This window comes from Candoia aspera, chromosome 1 (genome assembly GCF_035149785.1).
Source record: "Candoia aspera isolate rCanAsp1 chromosome 1, rCanAsp1.hap2, whole genome shotgun sequence".
NCBI lineage: Eukaryota > Metazoa > Chordata > Lepidosauria > Squamata > Boidae > Candoia > Candoia aspera.
This window is the reverse complement of record NC_086153.1, coordinates 14,394,520-14,407,513: the sequence shown is the minus strand read 5'-3', so window position 1 is coordinate 14,407,513 and position 12,994 is coordinate 14,394,520. Positions and strand designations below refer to the sequence as shown.

At 38.5% G+C, this 12,994-nt stretch overlaps 1 protein-coding gene across 3 annotated transcripts in view; it reads right to left on the bottom strand.

Annotated features, from left to right (window-relative positions):
• Positions 1–12,994, bottom strand: part of ANKFY1 (ankyrin repeat and FYVE domain containing 1) — a 70,137-nt gene extending 57,143 nt beyond the window's left edge. For all 3 annotated transcript variants that reach the window (XR_010067575.1, XM_063297754.1, XM_063297767.1), the window contains exon 1: positions 12,960–12,994. Coding sequence is in view for 2 of the 3 variants with exons in the window: in XM_063297754.1 (XP_063153824.1) it covers positions 12,960–12,969 (10 nt within the window). In the remaining variant the exon portion in view is untranslated. The remainder of the gene's footprint in view (positions 1–12,959) is intronic.

Below are 12,994 nucleotides of genomic sequence, written 5' to 3'. Positions count from 1 at the left end.
GGGTTGGGCTGAGAGAGTGACTGGTCTAAAGTCATCCAGCCAGCTTTCATGCCTAAAGGAGGTATCCTGGTTTCTAGGCCAGCACCTTAACCACTACACCAAACTGGCCCCCTATTATATTATACCTAGATTATACCTAGCATTAGTGACAAAGAGTAATGGCTGATTCTCATTCCCAACCAGTTCTGAAAACAAAAAGGCTGTTAGTCTAAGCCATCAGCAAAATGTATGATCTAGATGAATCAGATAGCTTGTGGAGAAGTAGCCCCATCAAATGCCTAAACTAGCCTTCCAACACCAAGATGACAGTGGGAAGGGACTGTCATCCAAAACATCTGCAGGGCACCATGTTGGCTAGCCCTGATACCAAGAAAGTGGAGTTTTCAGACTCCTATCTGATATTCAGGAAGTCTACTTCCTGTCAGATCAATGACCAGACTTAAATTAAGGACGTTCCATACAAGCTTGTGGAAGACTCATAGCTCCATGGCAAAAGAACTTTTAGTTCTACTTAAAGAATTAAAAACCTGGATTGAATCTCTACTGCAATTTCTCCCAACCTGGGGCTATCTGGATATGTTAACAGTACAATTTCTATAATTCCAATTTAGCAAACTTCACATGTACTTCCAATACTTCTGGAAAACAAAATATCAGTATCCCTAATAAAAACGATCATCTTCCCTATGAGAAAAGACTAGCTTTTGGAGTTTTTCTGCTACAAGCTACAGCATGTCATGGAAATGAATATATGAGCAGAAGTATTTTTCTCCCTCTCTCACCTTGTTCACATTCAGGGTCACTCACTGAAATCAAATGTGTTAGGATTCTAGACCAATAATGGGATTTTTTCTTTCATAATATAAAGAATGGAACCTGATTTATTTTATTTATTAAATTTCTCTGCCGCCCTTCTTGTGTACAACAACTGATGCTATCTGGTGTAGTGATGGCCAGAAATTTAGAAAATTGTAAAGGGGCACTAGGCAAATTCATGTCGGATCAAGTGACTGACAATGACTAGTCTGGATAGGTACCATATATACTACCTCTTGAATCGTAGGCTGCATATCTTAAATACCAGTTTCCGGGAAGCAACAGTGAAGGGTGGCTATTTTTCACGTATCTATGTCTGTGAATTTCCAGAATGAATCTGGTTTTGACACACAACTCAATGGGCCTTTGGCCTGATTCAGTAGTGCTCTTACAACAGCTAGCAGAAAGGCTGGGGAAAGATGTACTTGCTACCTTTCAGAATGCCAAAGAAAAAAAATTATTTTATTTATTTATTTATCCAATTTGTCCCCACCCATCTCCTCCCATTGGGGGACTCTGGGCAGTTTACAATAATCAATTAAAACAAGTCATAAAATATACAGTATAAAATTACAATAAATAATATAAATAAGAGTAAAGATAAAAAGCCCAAGTGGCAAAAGAATCTAAAACAGTCCAAGTGGTCTATAGCAGCCATCCCCATGTAGATCGATTCCCCTCTCCACCCCAAGCGAGGCGGCATAACCAGGTCTTCAGACTCCGCCGAAAGGCCAGGAGCGATGGGGCCAATCTCACCTCTGGGGGCAGCATGTTCCACAGGGCGGGAGCTACTGCAGAGAAGGCCCGCTTCCTGGACCCCGCCAAATGAAGTTCTCTTACTGACGGGGTCCGCAGCATGCCCTCTCTGCACCATCAGGTGGGATGGGCTGATGTAATGGGGAAGAGGCGGTCCCTCAGGTAACCTGGCCCCATGCCATGTAGGGCTTTAAAGGTGATAACCAACACCTTGAATTGGACCCAGAAGCAAACTGGTACCCAATGCAGCTCGTGCAGCAGCGGTGTTATATGTTCCCTTCTAGGGGCACCAAAAACAGCGGTTTTATCAATATCAAAATATTGAACTTGAGAATCATTCCAAGGAAGGTGGTGTTCTGGATCTGGATGCATTGGCCCAATAATCCAGACATTGGGGGATTTCTGTATACTCTTTCACCAACCGTTCAGCATACCAACCATGTGTGAGGGCAGCTTAGTCAGGCTGCTCAGTTACTGAATCAATTTGCAGTATCTTACGATGGTAAAGAGACATCACTTTAGCCTTTACTAATCTTTATTATAAAATCCAACAACAATAACCATTTTTCTATCAAGCACTAGCCACAAGATTTCCTTTAAAAAATCACAGATATAGCATTAACTGTATTTTGATGTAATGCATCAAAGGTTGGGAAAACATATTGAGGCAGAAGATTCTCTTTATGATTTTACATCAGTGGTAAATATAAAAACTGTCAATATATATGAAATCATTTTACATAAGGAAAGAAATATTACATCACCATCTTAAAAGACTCTAAACTCTAGTCTTAGAAAATCTACACTGTACAAAAACAGCTCCAAAACAGCTCCAGACCTGGCCAATTTTTTCATTTCTAAATGTTATTTCTCAATTACTCAGTGGGTAAGGACCAAGGTCAATTGGTAGAATGAGGATAATGTATAATATACTATCTTGTTGTAAATGTGTGGGGGCTGCTGCAGCAGCAACTTGCTCCCAATGAGTTCAGGAATCTGAACAAAATATGTGCTCTAGCATTGTCACCCAGTCTTGAGATTAAATTTTGAGTAAGGAAGTGGAAGGGCAGTAAGACCTTTGACAAAAAGGGACAGCTGTAAGGGGGTATACCCACAACAGAAATTAATAAATAAAATTTGCATGGACTCTGTGTTTAGCAATAGTTCTGTTTCATTCAGTGGACTCTGTGTTCAGCAGTAGTTCTTAAATAAAGTATTTGGTTATAACTGAAATATCAGTTTCAGTTGTAACTAAACAATAGCCAAACATATCCATTTCAGTGGATTAGTATATCCATCATGTTGTCACAATGTGAATTAGTCTTAGTCCTATGTTTCGGGTAAATCCGCTCATGCAGTTTATAGCAGGGGTCAACAATCTTTAGAGTAGACTGCTATAACATATTGCACAAATGAAGCCTAGTATGACATATTCAATAAACCACAGCTTCAGGATGTCATCTGAAGCCAGTCAATACAAGAAACTTATCATTGATTCTTCCTTCCCAGGTCTTACTTCTGTGAAATAAAATATAGAAGTGATAAGCAGAATTTATGGGAGCAGAAAGCAAAAGCTTGAATACTAACCTAGCCCTAACATACCCTTAATAGTGGCAAGCATAAAGGTAAAGGTAAAGGTTTCCCTTGACGTAAAGTCCAGTCGAGTCCGACTCTAGGGGGCGGTGCTCATCTCCGTTTCTAAGCCTTGGAGCCGGCGTTGTCCATAGGACACTTCCGGGTCATGTGGCCAGCATGACTCACAGAACGCCGTTACCTTCCCGCCGAAGCGGTACCAATTAATCTACTCACATTTGCATGTTTTCGAACTGCTTGGTGTGCAGGAGCTGGGATTAACAACGGGAGCTCACCCCGCCGCGCGGTTTCGAACCGCCGACCTTCCGATCGACAGCTCAGCGGTTTAACCCGCAGCGCCACCGCGTCCCGTGGCAAGCATAACAGCAGGTAAAACATTATTTTAGTAAGCTTTCCTCCTTAGTGCTCCCTGAATGACAGATATGTTCAATAGGAGTTTAGGAGTAAGAAGAGGCCAGTTAGGTCACTGATTTCAGCTCCATGCTCAGTACAGGAATATAATTTAGAGTGTCCTCAAAATTCAATGTCTGACTGAACACATTTGGTGTATGAAACCTTACTATTTCCTTTGCTAATAGCCGTAACTGCCCTTACTATTAGGATTTTTTTTCTCTAACATTCACCTGGAATCTGCCTGCGTAACTTATATTCTACACTCAGAAATAATAGACAACAGACTTCCAGTGGGGACATGGCAGACTGAACAGCTGTGTCCGTGAGCTCCGTGGGCAGAACTGGCATTGTGGCAGTTTTTTCGGGCTCAGGCTGGTTTCTCCTGAAGCCCAGGAGTGTTTTTCCAGATCAAGGAAAACGCTCAGAATCAACCCATTTGCCCTCTGGACGGTAAATTGCAGCCAGGATATTGTAAACAGCATTCGTGATCAACGGGTAAGAGTTTGCCAGGAAGCTGGGACGTCACCATTTCCAAGCCATGCTGCAGCCTTAAAGGGACAGTAAGTCCAGCCACCCCATTTCTAAAAGCACCCAATTTTTTTTTTAAGTATTTGTAACCTAAGAGAGGCTTTCTATGTTAAGGAGCGATGAACTCTCTTGGTGCTCATCGTTATTTTTGAATTTTTTAAAAAAAAATCTTTTTAAGCTTTGGATTTTGCTTTCCCTTCAAATACTAAGGATGGTTAAGAGTATATTATTGTCTCCCTGTCACTATTTTTGTACTAATTTTGAAGATTTTAGCATTTTCCCACATGTTGAATCTGCCATTCTGAACTTTTATTTTCATGCCGCTACTTTCCCAGGGAAACTGTCTGTTATCTTGCCTTCAATTTGTAAACTTAGTTCGGATATTTTCCATTACCTTTTACTTTTGCCAGTTAAGTACCTACGGGGTGCCATACTTTACTTCCTGAGACATGGAGGATTTCAATCAGGCTTTCTCTGACTTCCATCAAGATATTTAGCACATTTTTTTCTGATTCCTGCCAAGTTATTACACAAGACATTCAGAGCATTGTGGAAAATACGTGGTCTAAAATGTGCCATCTGGTTGGGGATGTTAAAGATGAAACTGAAGAATTTAACAGCCATGGAAATGTCTCTTGTAAGAGTGAGATTGGGGCTTCTGTTGCAATGCTGAATGAAATTGACAATGCTGAATTGAAGAAGTTTAATGGAGAAATTGAGTTGCAAGACATGAGTGAATCTGATCTTCTGATGGAATGCTATGGGAAACAGATTATTATGTATGGGAGGTTTTTTTGAAGAGAAGTCTGTTTGTGAGAGGAGCAGTTGGGCTGTTTGATTTCTTTAAGAAAATAGCTCTGTGTTTATTATGGGGATATGTAAATATGTAAATTTCATGCCTCAGGCATGAAAGCTGGCTGGGCGACCTTGGGCCAGTCACTCTCAGCCCAACTCACCTCACAGGGTTGCTGTTGTGGGGAAAATAGGAGGAGGAAGGAGTATTTGATACGTTCGCCACCTTGAGTTACTTATAAAAATAATAACGGCGGGATAGAAAATAAATATAAATAAATAAATAAATAAAATAAAATAAATGCTTTGGTCTATGTTGAAGTGGGTTAAGGGGCTAAAATATTTATTTGGATGGTCTTTTGGCTTTGGATGATTTTATTTATCATTAATGATTGGACTATATTAAGGTTTTTAAAATTAATATTAATTCAAGTGTTGTATTATTAATTACAACAGCAAACAATTTACATGCTTTATTTTTGATCTTCATTAAAGTATACAGGAATGTATAGAATAGAAGTGGGAAGGGAATAAGTTAGTAATTGTTATTTTTGGGGGGGAGTTGATTAGGTGGTTTATACTTTTTTTTTTAATATAAGGGGAGGGAGCAATGGTATTTAGTGATTTTTATAATGTGCTAAGGGGTTGATTTATAGAAATAATGTGAATTTGGGTTTAATATAGAGTAAGGGATTATGGAAAACTGTTGTATATCTTTGATGTTTAAAGCTGGAAGTCACTTCTTTTTGTAATCTATTTAAAAAAATTTACTCTTGTGTTTTCACACTTTTTAGTTCTTTTTTTTGTGGCTTTTTGTTTTTTCTGTATCCTTTATCTTTTTCTGAAACTTAATAAAATTCTTATAAAAAAAAGAAATAATGGACAACAGAACTTGGCCTTGTTCTAACATTTTTTCTGGTACTTGAAGCATCTTACTGTATTCCCATTCTGTTGTATTTCCTCAAAGATAAATATACCCAATTCTCTCAATCTTTCCTTGTTTCCAGTTCCCCAATTATCCTTTGTGTCTTTCTTTGCACCTGCTCCAGTTTGCCTGAATCCTTCCTAACACAACATGATACTCAACGTGAGAACTGGTCGACAGACAACGAAGGTATCAAACTGTTTCCTGGGTATCTACAAAATGACAATGATCAAGCGGACACCTTTTCTTCGAGCAAGGCTGGACTTCAACTATATGATTCTTATGAACATTTCAACTTAAACAGGTACTAACTTTCTAACAAGTGCAACAAGAGCAAAACTTCCTGTCTGGGTGGGAGAAGGGGGTGGAAAAGCCAGCTATGCCTCTAAAGCAGGCTGACAACCTACTAAAACAGCCAGGAACACTGTCAGAAAATCAAGCTCCATTGCTTCAGATATTAAAGCGTTATTGATCAGAGAACTTGTATTGAATGATGCATAGAGTTAGCTTTACATTTCATGCTTTTATCTGCTGCAGCAGCAGCAGCAGCAGACGACAGAGTATTTTTGAACCCCTTGATACACAGGAGACTGCTTATTCAAGCTTTTAAGGAATAAATAAAGGGAATTCATAGGCTGCAAAGCCATACCTTAAGCTCCCTGACTTCCCCATAAAGCAGTCCACATTTATTGTATTGTATGTGTATTCCCTTAATTCCCATGTGCATTCCCATGTGTATTCCCTCAATTCTCAGGGAAAAAAAAATACTAAAAGGGACATGTTACACTTATTTCTTTTTAAAGGTTTATACTGTGCCTTATCTCTGAGGGGTTTCAAGTGGCTCACAATAAAAACCAAGAACAGCTTTCGAATTTACAACACAATAGAAAAGAGATGAGCAAGATAAAATCACAAGCCAACAGCAATCTAAATGTAATTTAAAAAAAAAACCCAATTAAAACAGTTGATTCAAATTACAAACTGAATGGCTTCCTAATGAGGTAGTAAGACAGGGTTCCCTGGGAAGAGAAGTGCAGAGGCTTGAAACAGCAGTACAAAACAGCCTTTCTTCATTCCTCTGGACCAGAGTTTCTCAATCTTGGCAACTTCAAGCTGGGTGGACTTCATCTCCCAGAATTCCCCAGCCAGCCATTATAATTCTCTAATAACAAGCTGAAAAATGTAGCCGCACAAGGCCCCGAATGCATTGGAGAAAGGGTAGGATAAATGTGTAAGTAAGTAAGTTACAACCACAAAATACAAAAAAATTGGATTTTCAGAAACTGAATTTTTATTTAGGTAAAGCCATCTTCCCCAACTTGGTGTCTTTCAGATGTGCTGAAACTGCAACTCTGAGAATATCCTCAACCTTTGGCCCTGCTGGCTGGGGAATTCCACAAGCTGCAGCCCCAATACAGCTGGCCCTGCTTTTAAGCAAGGATTGTCCAAAACACTTTGTTAAAGATAAAAACAGCTGTAATATTTTTATTAAACTTTACCAACCCATATATTTGCTCAAAGTATATTGAATTAGCGTTGTATATGTTAACTGTTGCAAGGATATATTTATTTATTTACTATCCCACCTCTATTATTTTTATAAATGACTCAAGGAGGTGGACATACCTAATACTCCTTCCTCCTCCTCTTTTCCCCACAACCACCACCCTGTGAGGTGAGTTGGGCTGAGAGAGAGTGACTGGCCCAAGGTCACCCAGCCGGCTTTCATGCCTAAGGCGGGACTAGAACTCTCATACCACGCCTGATTGGCTCTTGGGCTGAGAGAGAGGGACCGGCCCAAGGTCACCCAGCTGGCTTTCAGGCCTCAGGCGGGACTCAAACTCTCAGTCTCCTGATTTCTAGCCCATTGCCTTAACCACTAGATTTTACTGGAAAAGTTGTTTGGTCCTCTCAATGAAAGAATGGCTAACTAAGTTGTAGGAATATGCTTCAATGTCTAGAGTATTGGAAATATTGGAAATCTCTTATTTACTCCTTTGTATTCTATTCCTTTATCCCTTTTTCTTGCTTTTTTCCTGTTTGCTTATATGTCTTAGGGTGTTTAATTAAAAAATAAAAATAATAGATTTTTAACTGACAAAAAATATCTTACATGGATGGAATACCTACAGTAGCTCATGTTATGCCTCCCCATCACTCTGACATACCAAGCACAAATAAAAAAATGCTGGTTTTGATTTATAAAGGCCAAACAGTGTTGGCCCATATTATTAGCATTTAAAACTACCCAGATTCTTCGATTGTTGCCCTACTTACTGTACCTATCATGATACTGTACAGTGATGATGTAACATTTTTCTGTGCAAGCCTCTTACTTTTGAGATCCCCATCTTCGGAGCCCTTGCTGCTATCATTTAGGAAGATAATTAACTTCTCTTTTTAATCAGGCTTTTGAACACTTTTAGGTATTTTGGTTATTGTTTGCCTTACAGTATTTGATTTTTTAAAAATAGGCTTGTGTACATACTTTTATGTCTGCAGATAGACATAAATTACTCCTTAGGAAGTACAGGCTAAATCCAATTTTAAAATAATACTTTTTAAAGTAAGGCATCAAGTTGACCGCAATGATTCAGAGAGTTTTATAATGTGCAAATAATTTCATCTTAAATTTTCTTTTAAGAATCCAGCATATTTCTAGATGCCCAGTAAACTGGGATTCTCCAAGCCTAGATTTATCTGCCAAAAATGACAGTATTTAATGATTCTTCAGCCACACAGACTGAAGATGGAATTCTCAACAGCTGCTCTTTGGAAAGCACAAGTGATTCTACAGATATTACGCAATGATATACTATTATCCTTCTCATTGCTAGTCAAACAACATGTGTTAATTGACTGGCTGAATCTGGAGCCGTATTTTTAATATAACTTCTTCCAAGAACTGCAAGCAGCTTTTTTTTAAAAGAGGCATTCCCCTTAATTGTATTAGTAAGAGATGCCTTTTCTAAGACTATGCCATGCATATATTATTTAAACATAAGACATATATACTTTTACCTGGTAATTGTTTATTTGATGCAATTTTATTTAGATCTGATAAAATAATTAAACAAATGCAAGTAATTTAAGAAAATTAAGAAGGTTCTAGTTGTTGTAAAACTACACCTCACAGAATTGATGGCTGGCTGGGGAATTCTGGGAGTTGAAGTCCACACATCTTAAAGTTACCAAGGTTGAGTGCACTAACATTTCTGCTGTGTTATCTACCAAACATCTGCACAGGAAACAGACATATTACAAAGTACTGCAGAGGAAAGAGAAGTCTGAACAAGTTGGTCATCCTCCAGTGAAATTCTAGAAAAAAATCTTCCTTTCCTCTACCAATGCTTTCTTAAAAAGATAAACAGAGAACACAGATTTCTGGCAGGATGAGGAAGTTGAAGTAAATCTGCAAAATCAACATTCTGACAACTGCTTCTGTGCTGTTTTCACATTTGCTTTCCAGTCAAGAAATGTTTAAAATTTCAGGAAAATGGACGGTAAGTATTTTAAATTAGTAAGGTTTCCTATATAAAAAAATATAGGACTAGAATAACATATTTTAATCCCACTTTAAGTGTTATACAATACATTAATTCTGATCTAAACTATCTTGGGTTTATTTCCGTATGCTCCTTCAACATGGAGAGCACAATTATAACCCTATAAAGTAGGATAGGCAAAATGAGCAAAGAGTCCAAATTTACCTGAGAATGGATTAAAGCATGATTATCACATCATAACTGGTTTTCAGACAGAACAGTATCACAATAATTTTGTCTCCGAGTAGAATCCATTAAGGATATAAATTCAAAACAGATCAATTCCTTTTCAGTATCCTGTCAGAGTTAGGGCAATCAAGAACCAATGTGGGATAATTAATTCAAATCCTTACTCATCTAGGAAACCTTCTCACATATCTTGCCCAAAATGCTTTCTTACAGCTCAAATTACTTTCCCATTTTTTTCCAGCTAAGACATAGTATTAAGTTCCTTGGAAGATGAGTAAGACTTATGTCATAATAAAACAAAAAAGATGACAAGGGTTTTTTTTCTTTTACCACTACACATTTAATAGCTGGAGAAAGGATTCTTTTATTAAGCAAGAGGAAATGGGCATAAAGGTGTAATTTCTGTATTAAGGGAGGAAGTATCAAGCAATCACATTAAGCAAAATGCTTTATTGGGTTGAGCATGCATGTTATGTGAACATAATAACCATGTTTTATTAACCTAGATTAGAGTTAAGCATCTTGGGTGACCCAGACACTAACTGTACTAACTCACAATTAGATGCATTAGCTTACTAATAAGATCTTCAGCCGGTAACATGTTTAACTGATAAAACTAAATTGTTATATCAACAAACAGAAGGCACCATTTCAGACTTCAGAAATGATACTCTTCTTTTTAAAAATGATGCTAATCCCTCTTTGAAGTAGCACTCCTTAAAAAATAACTATCCTAATCCATCAAACTTTTAAAAATTGATCTAATAAATCAATCTAGCTAAACAGTGCACCATAAATAAACTGAAGTATATTTTAATAGCTTGCATAGGATTGAATTAGGATTGGGAAGATCTTGCTCTAATTTTCAATCCAGCATTATCCTGACTGATTAGGGCAGTGTACCTACAACATACAAGCCATACATTGGTTTACCTGGTTTTAACCTAGCATATAGATCATGGTTTTTATCCCAGAAAAGTATGAACGCAGCCATCTTAGTCAACAAACCATGGTGAAACAAATTATGTCTTAATGCAATATATGAACCCAAGCTTTTTCTCAGTTGGACCTACTTGACTGTTGTGAGTACTGTAGAGGTAGTCAGAGAAAAAGAAACAAGTATGCTTTCTGAAGCTTCTCAGAGAAAAGGCAGTAGAATTTTCTATTTCATTTTTCAGTAGCATACAAATACATTTAAGTATTTTCACTTATAACACATGCCAACCCAATAATCCAAATTCAGCAGAAGGTTGAAAATAAATTAAATAAAATTATTTCAACATTTTAAAAGAATTATATATTTTCCCACATTAATATTTGCCTCTTTTTTCATCCTATGCTAACTTTTAGACTACCATTTGATTTTGGACAGGCATCTGTTGCTATAATTCAGTAAAACATGCATGTTAATGGAAACCAAATATATGAACAATCTGCTAGCAGTTCTCCTATAGTTTACTGCTTCTTTACAGGGATATATTCCTAGGGCATTTTTAATAAGTAACTATAATGATCATATGTGCCTTGGGGCAGATGACCCCTCTTACTGCTTCTTTCATAGGCATTATACATTAGTTAGATTCACACCTGGTTAGTTTTAGTTTACAATGTACATGAACCCAGCCACTGTGGCTTGTAAATTGTGATTTAGGCTTAGTGTTCAGCTGAACCTGGCCACTACTTGTTCAACAAACCTTAATTAAAACTGTCACATAGCATAACATAGGAACCATGACATAATGTGATACGTGAACTCAGCCTACTGAGAATGCTGTATAAAATAGCAATTTAAAACCTCACGACTGAAATTCCATCATCACCCTAGCCTTTTTGAGACTTCAAAAAAGAAATAATAACCATACAACAAGCACCATAAAAGGATAAAAGTTTTATAATCTTTTGCTGCTTCACAGACTAGAGTGGAAACTAAAACATTTATAAATATGTGAGAAGAGCATTGATGTGATGGTTGAAATCAAGGGAAAAGTTTTTCCTGCAGCTATGGAGAATCCATGTAGCTAACAGGAAGGGGCAAACAGTATGGTGATCATTTTATAAGCAGAAAGTTCACACTTAATCCCCAGTAATTTCAGGCAAAACCAGAAAAGACTTTTGTTTGAGACACTGGTGACTCATAGCCAACCACTGAAAATTAGGAGTGAGAAATCTATGGGTTCTCAGATCTTGCTGGATTAAAACTACCATCATCCCTGACTGCTACCCATATTGGCAATGTTCCCTCCATATAGTTCAGAAAAAGTCCTACATAAAATTCCTGGCACTACCAGTTTAATAATTAGGTTGAAGAGAATGGGAAAGAAAGCAGGGACTCTTAAGAGGATTCCTGTCAGTTAATTCAAGCAAACCTGAGCTAAACATACTAACAGTCTGGATTATTGTTAGTCAGTTCTCTTAAGGAAGGCCATTGTTCAGCTCTGCGTGCAAAAGGCCCCAAAATTTAGTCACCCACTCTCTCAATATCAGAGCAAGTTTGGTGCAGTGGTTAAGGCATCAAACTAGAAACCAGGGGACCGAGTTCTAGATCCCCTTAGGCACAAAGCCAGCTGGACCACCTTGAGCCAGTCACTCTCTCTCAGCCCTAGGAAGGAGGCAATAGCAAACCACTTCCAGAAAAACCTTGCCAAGGAAACAGTCACCAGGAGTCAAAAACTGACTCCAAAGCACACCCCAAAAAAAGAAAAAAAAACCTCTCTCAAAACATAGAAAAAGAAACTCTAAAATTCAACAGATCATGCCAGCCAATACTCAGCTTTGCTAAATAGATCAATGGACTGAAATAAAGCAAATTAAGTTCCTAAGTGGGTTGCAATAAATTAACATACCTTTGAGAATAATAGTAGACACAGCCCATCTCCAGATAGGGCTGGGCAACGGGGGAGCTATAATCCAACCTGAGAGCATCACGTTGGGAAGCAAGGTGCATTAAAGCATCTTATTTCAAAAATTCCTTCTATCCAAAAAGATATTGTACAGTGATTTTTTCCCTCCCTCTCTCCCCCACCACTCCCTCCTCCCCAACATCCAACCCAGACAGAGCCCCTCCCTCTCTAGTCCAGGCTTTCCCAACCTGGCGGCGTTAGACTACACCTCTCATCATCCTCCGCCGGGGAAGCCAAAGATCACCTTAGTTACGAGCGATGGGAGGTGTAGTCTAAGACCAGCGTTAGACCAGGCTGGGAAAGATTACTCGATGCTCTTTCCCCTGCCAGGTAACGCCCCCTGGTTCACACACAAATATAGGTAACCCCCTATCGAAAAGGCGCGTTTAGCCCCCCATTTCTTTTTCGGGCTTTTCCCGCCGGCCCCCGAAGGAAACGCTCCACCCCACAGAAAACCACATGGGGGGAAATCCACCCTTCCGCTCAACTTGCGGCTACCGCTACCACCCCCATCTCGCTTACCTTCCGCCATGTTAGCCCTCCACCGTTTCTCGGAC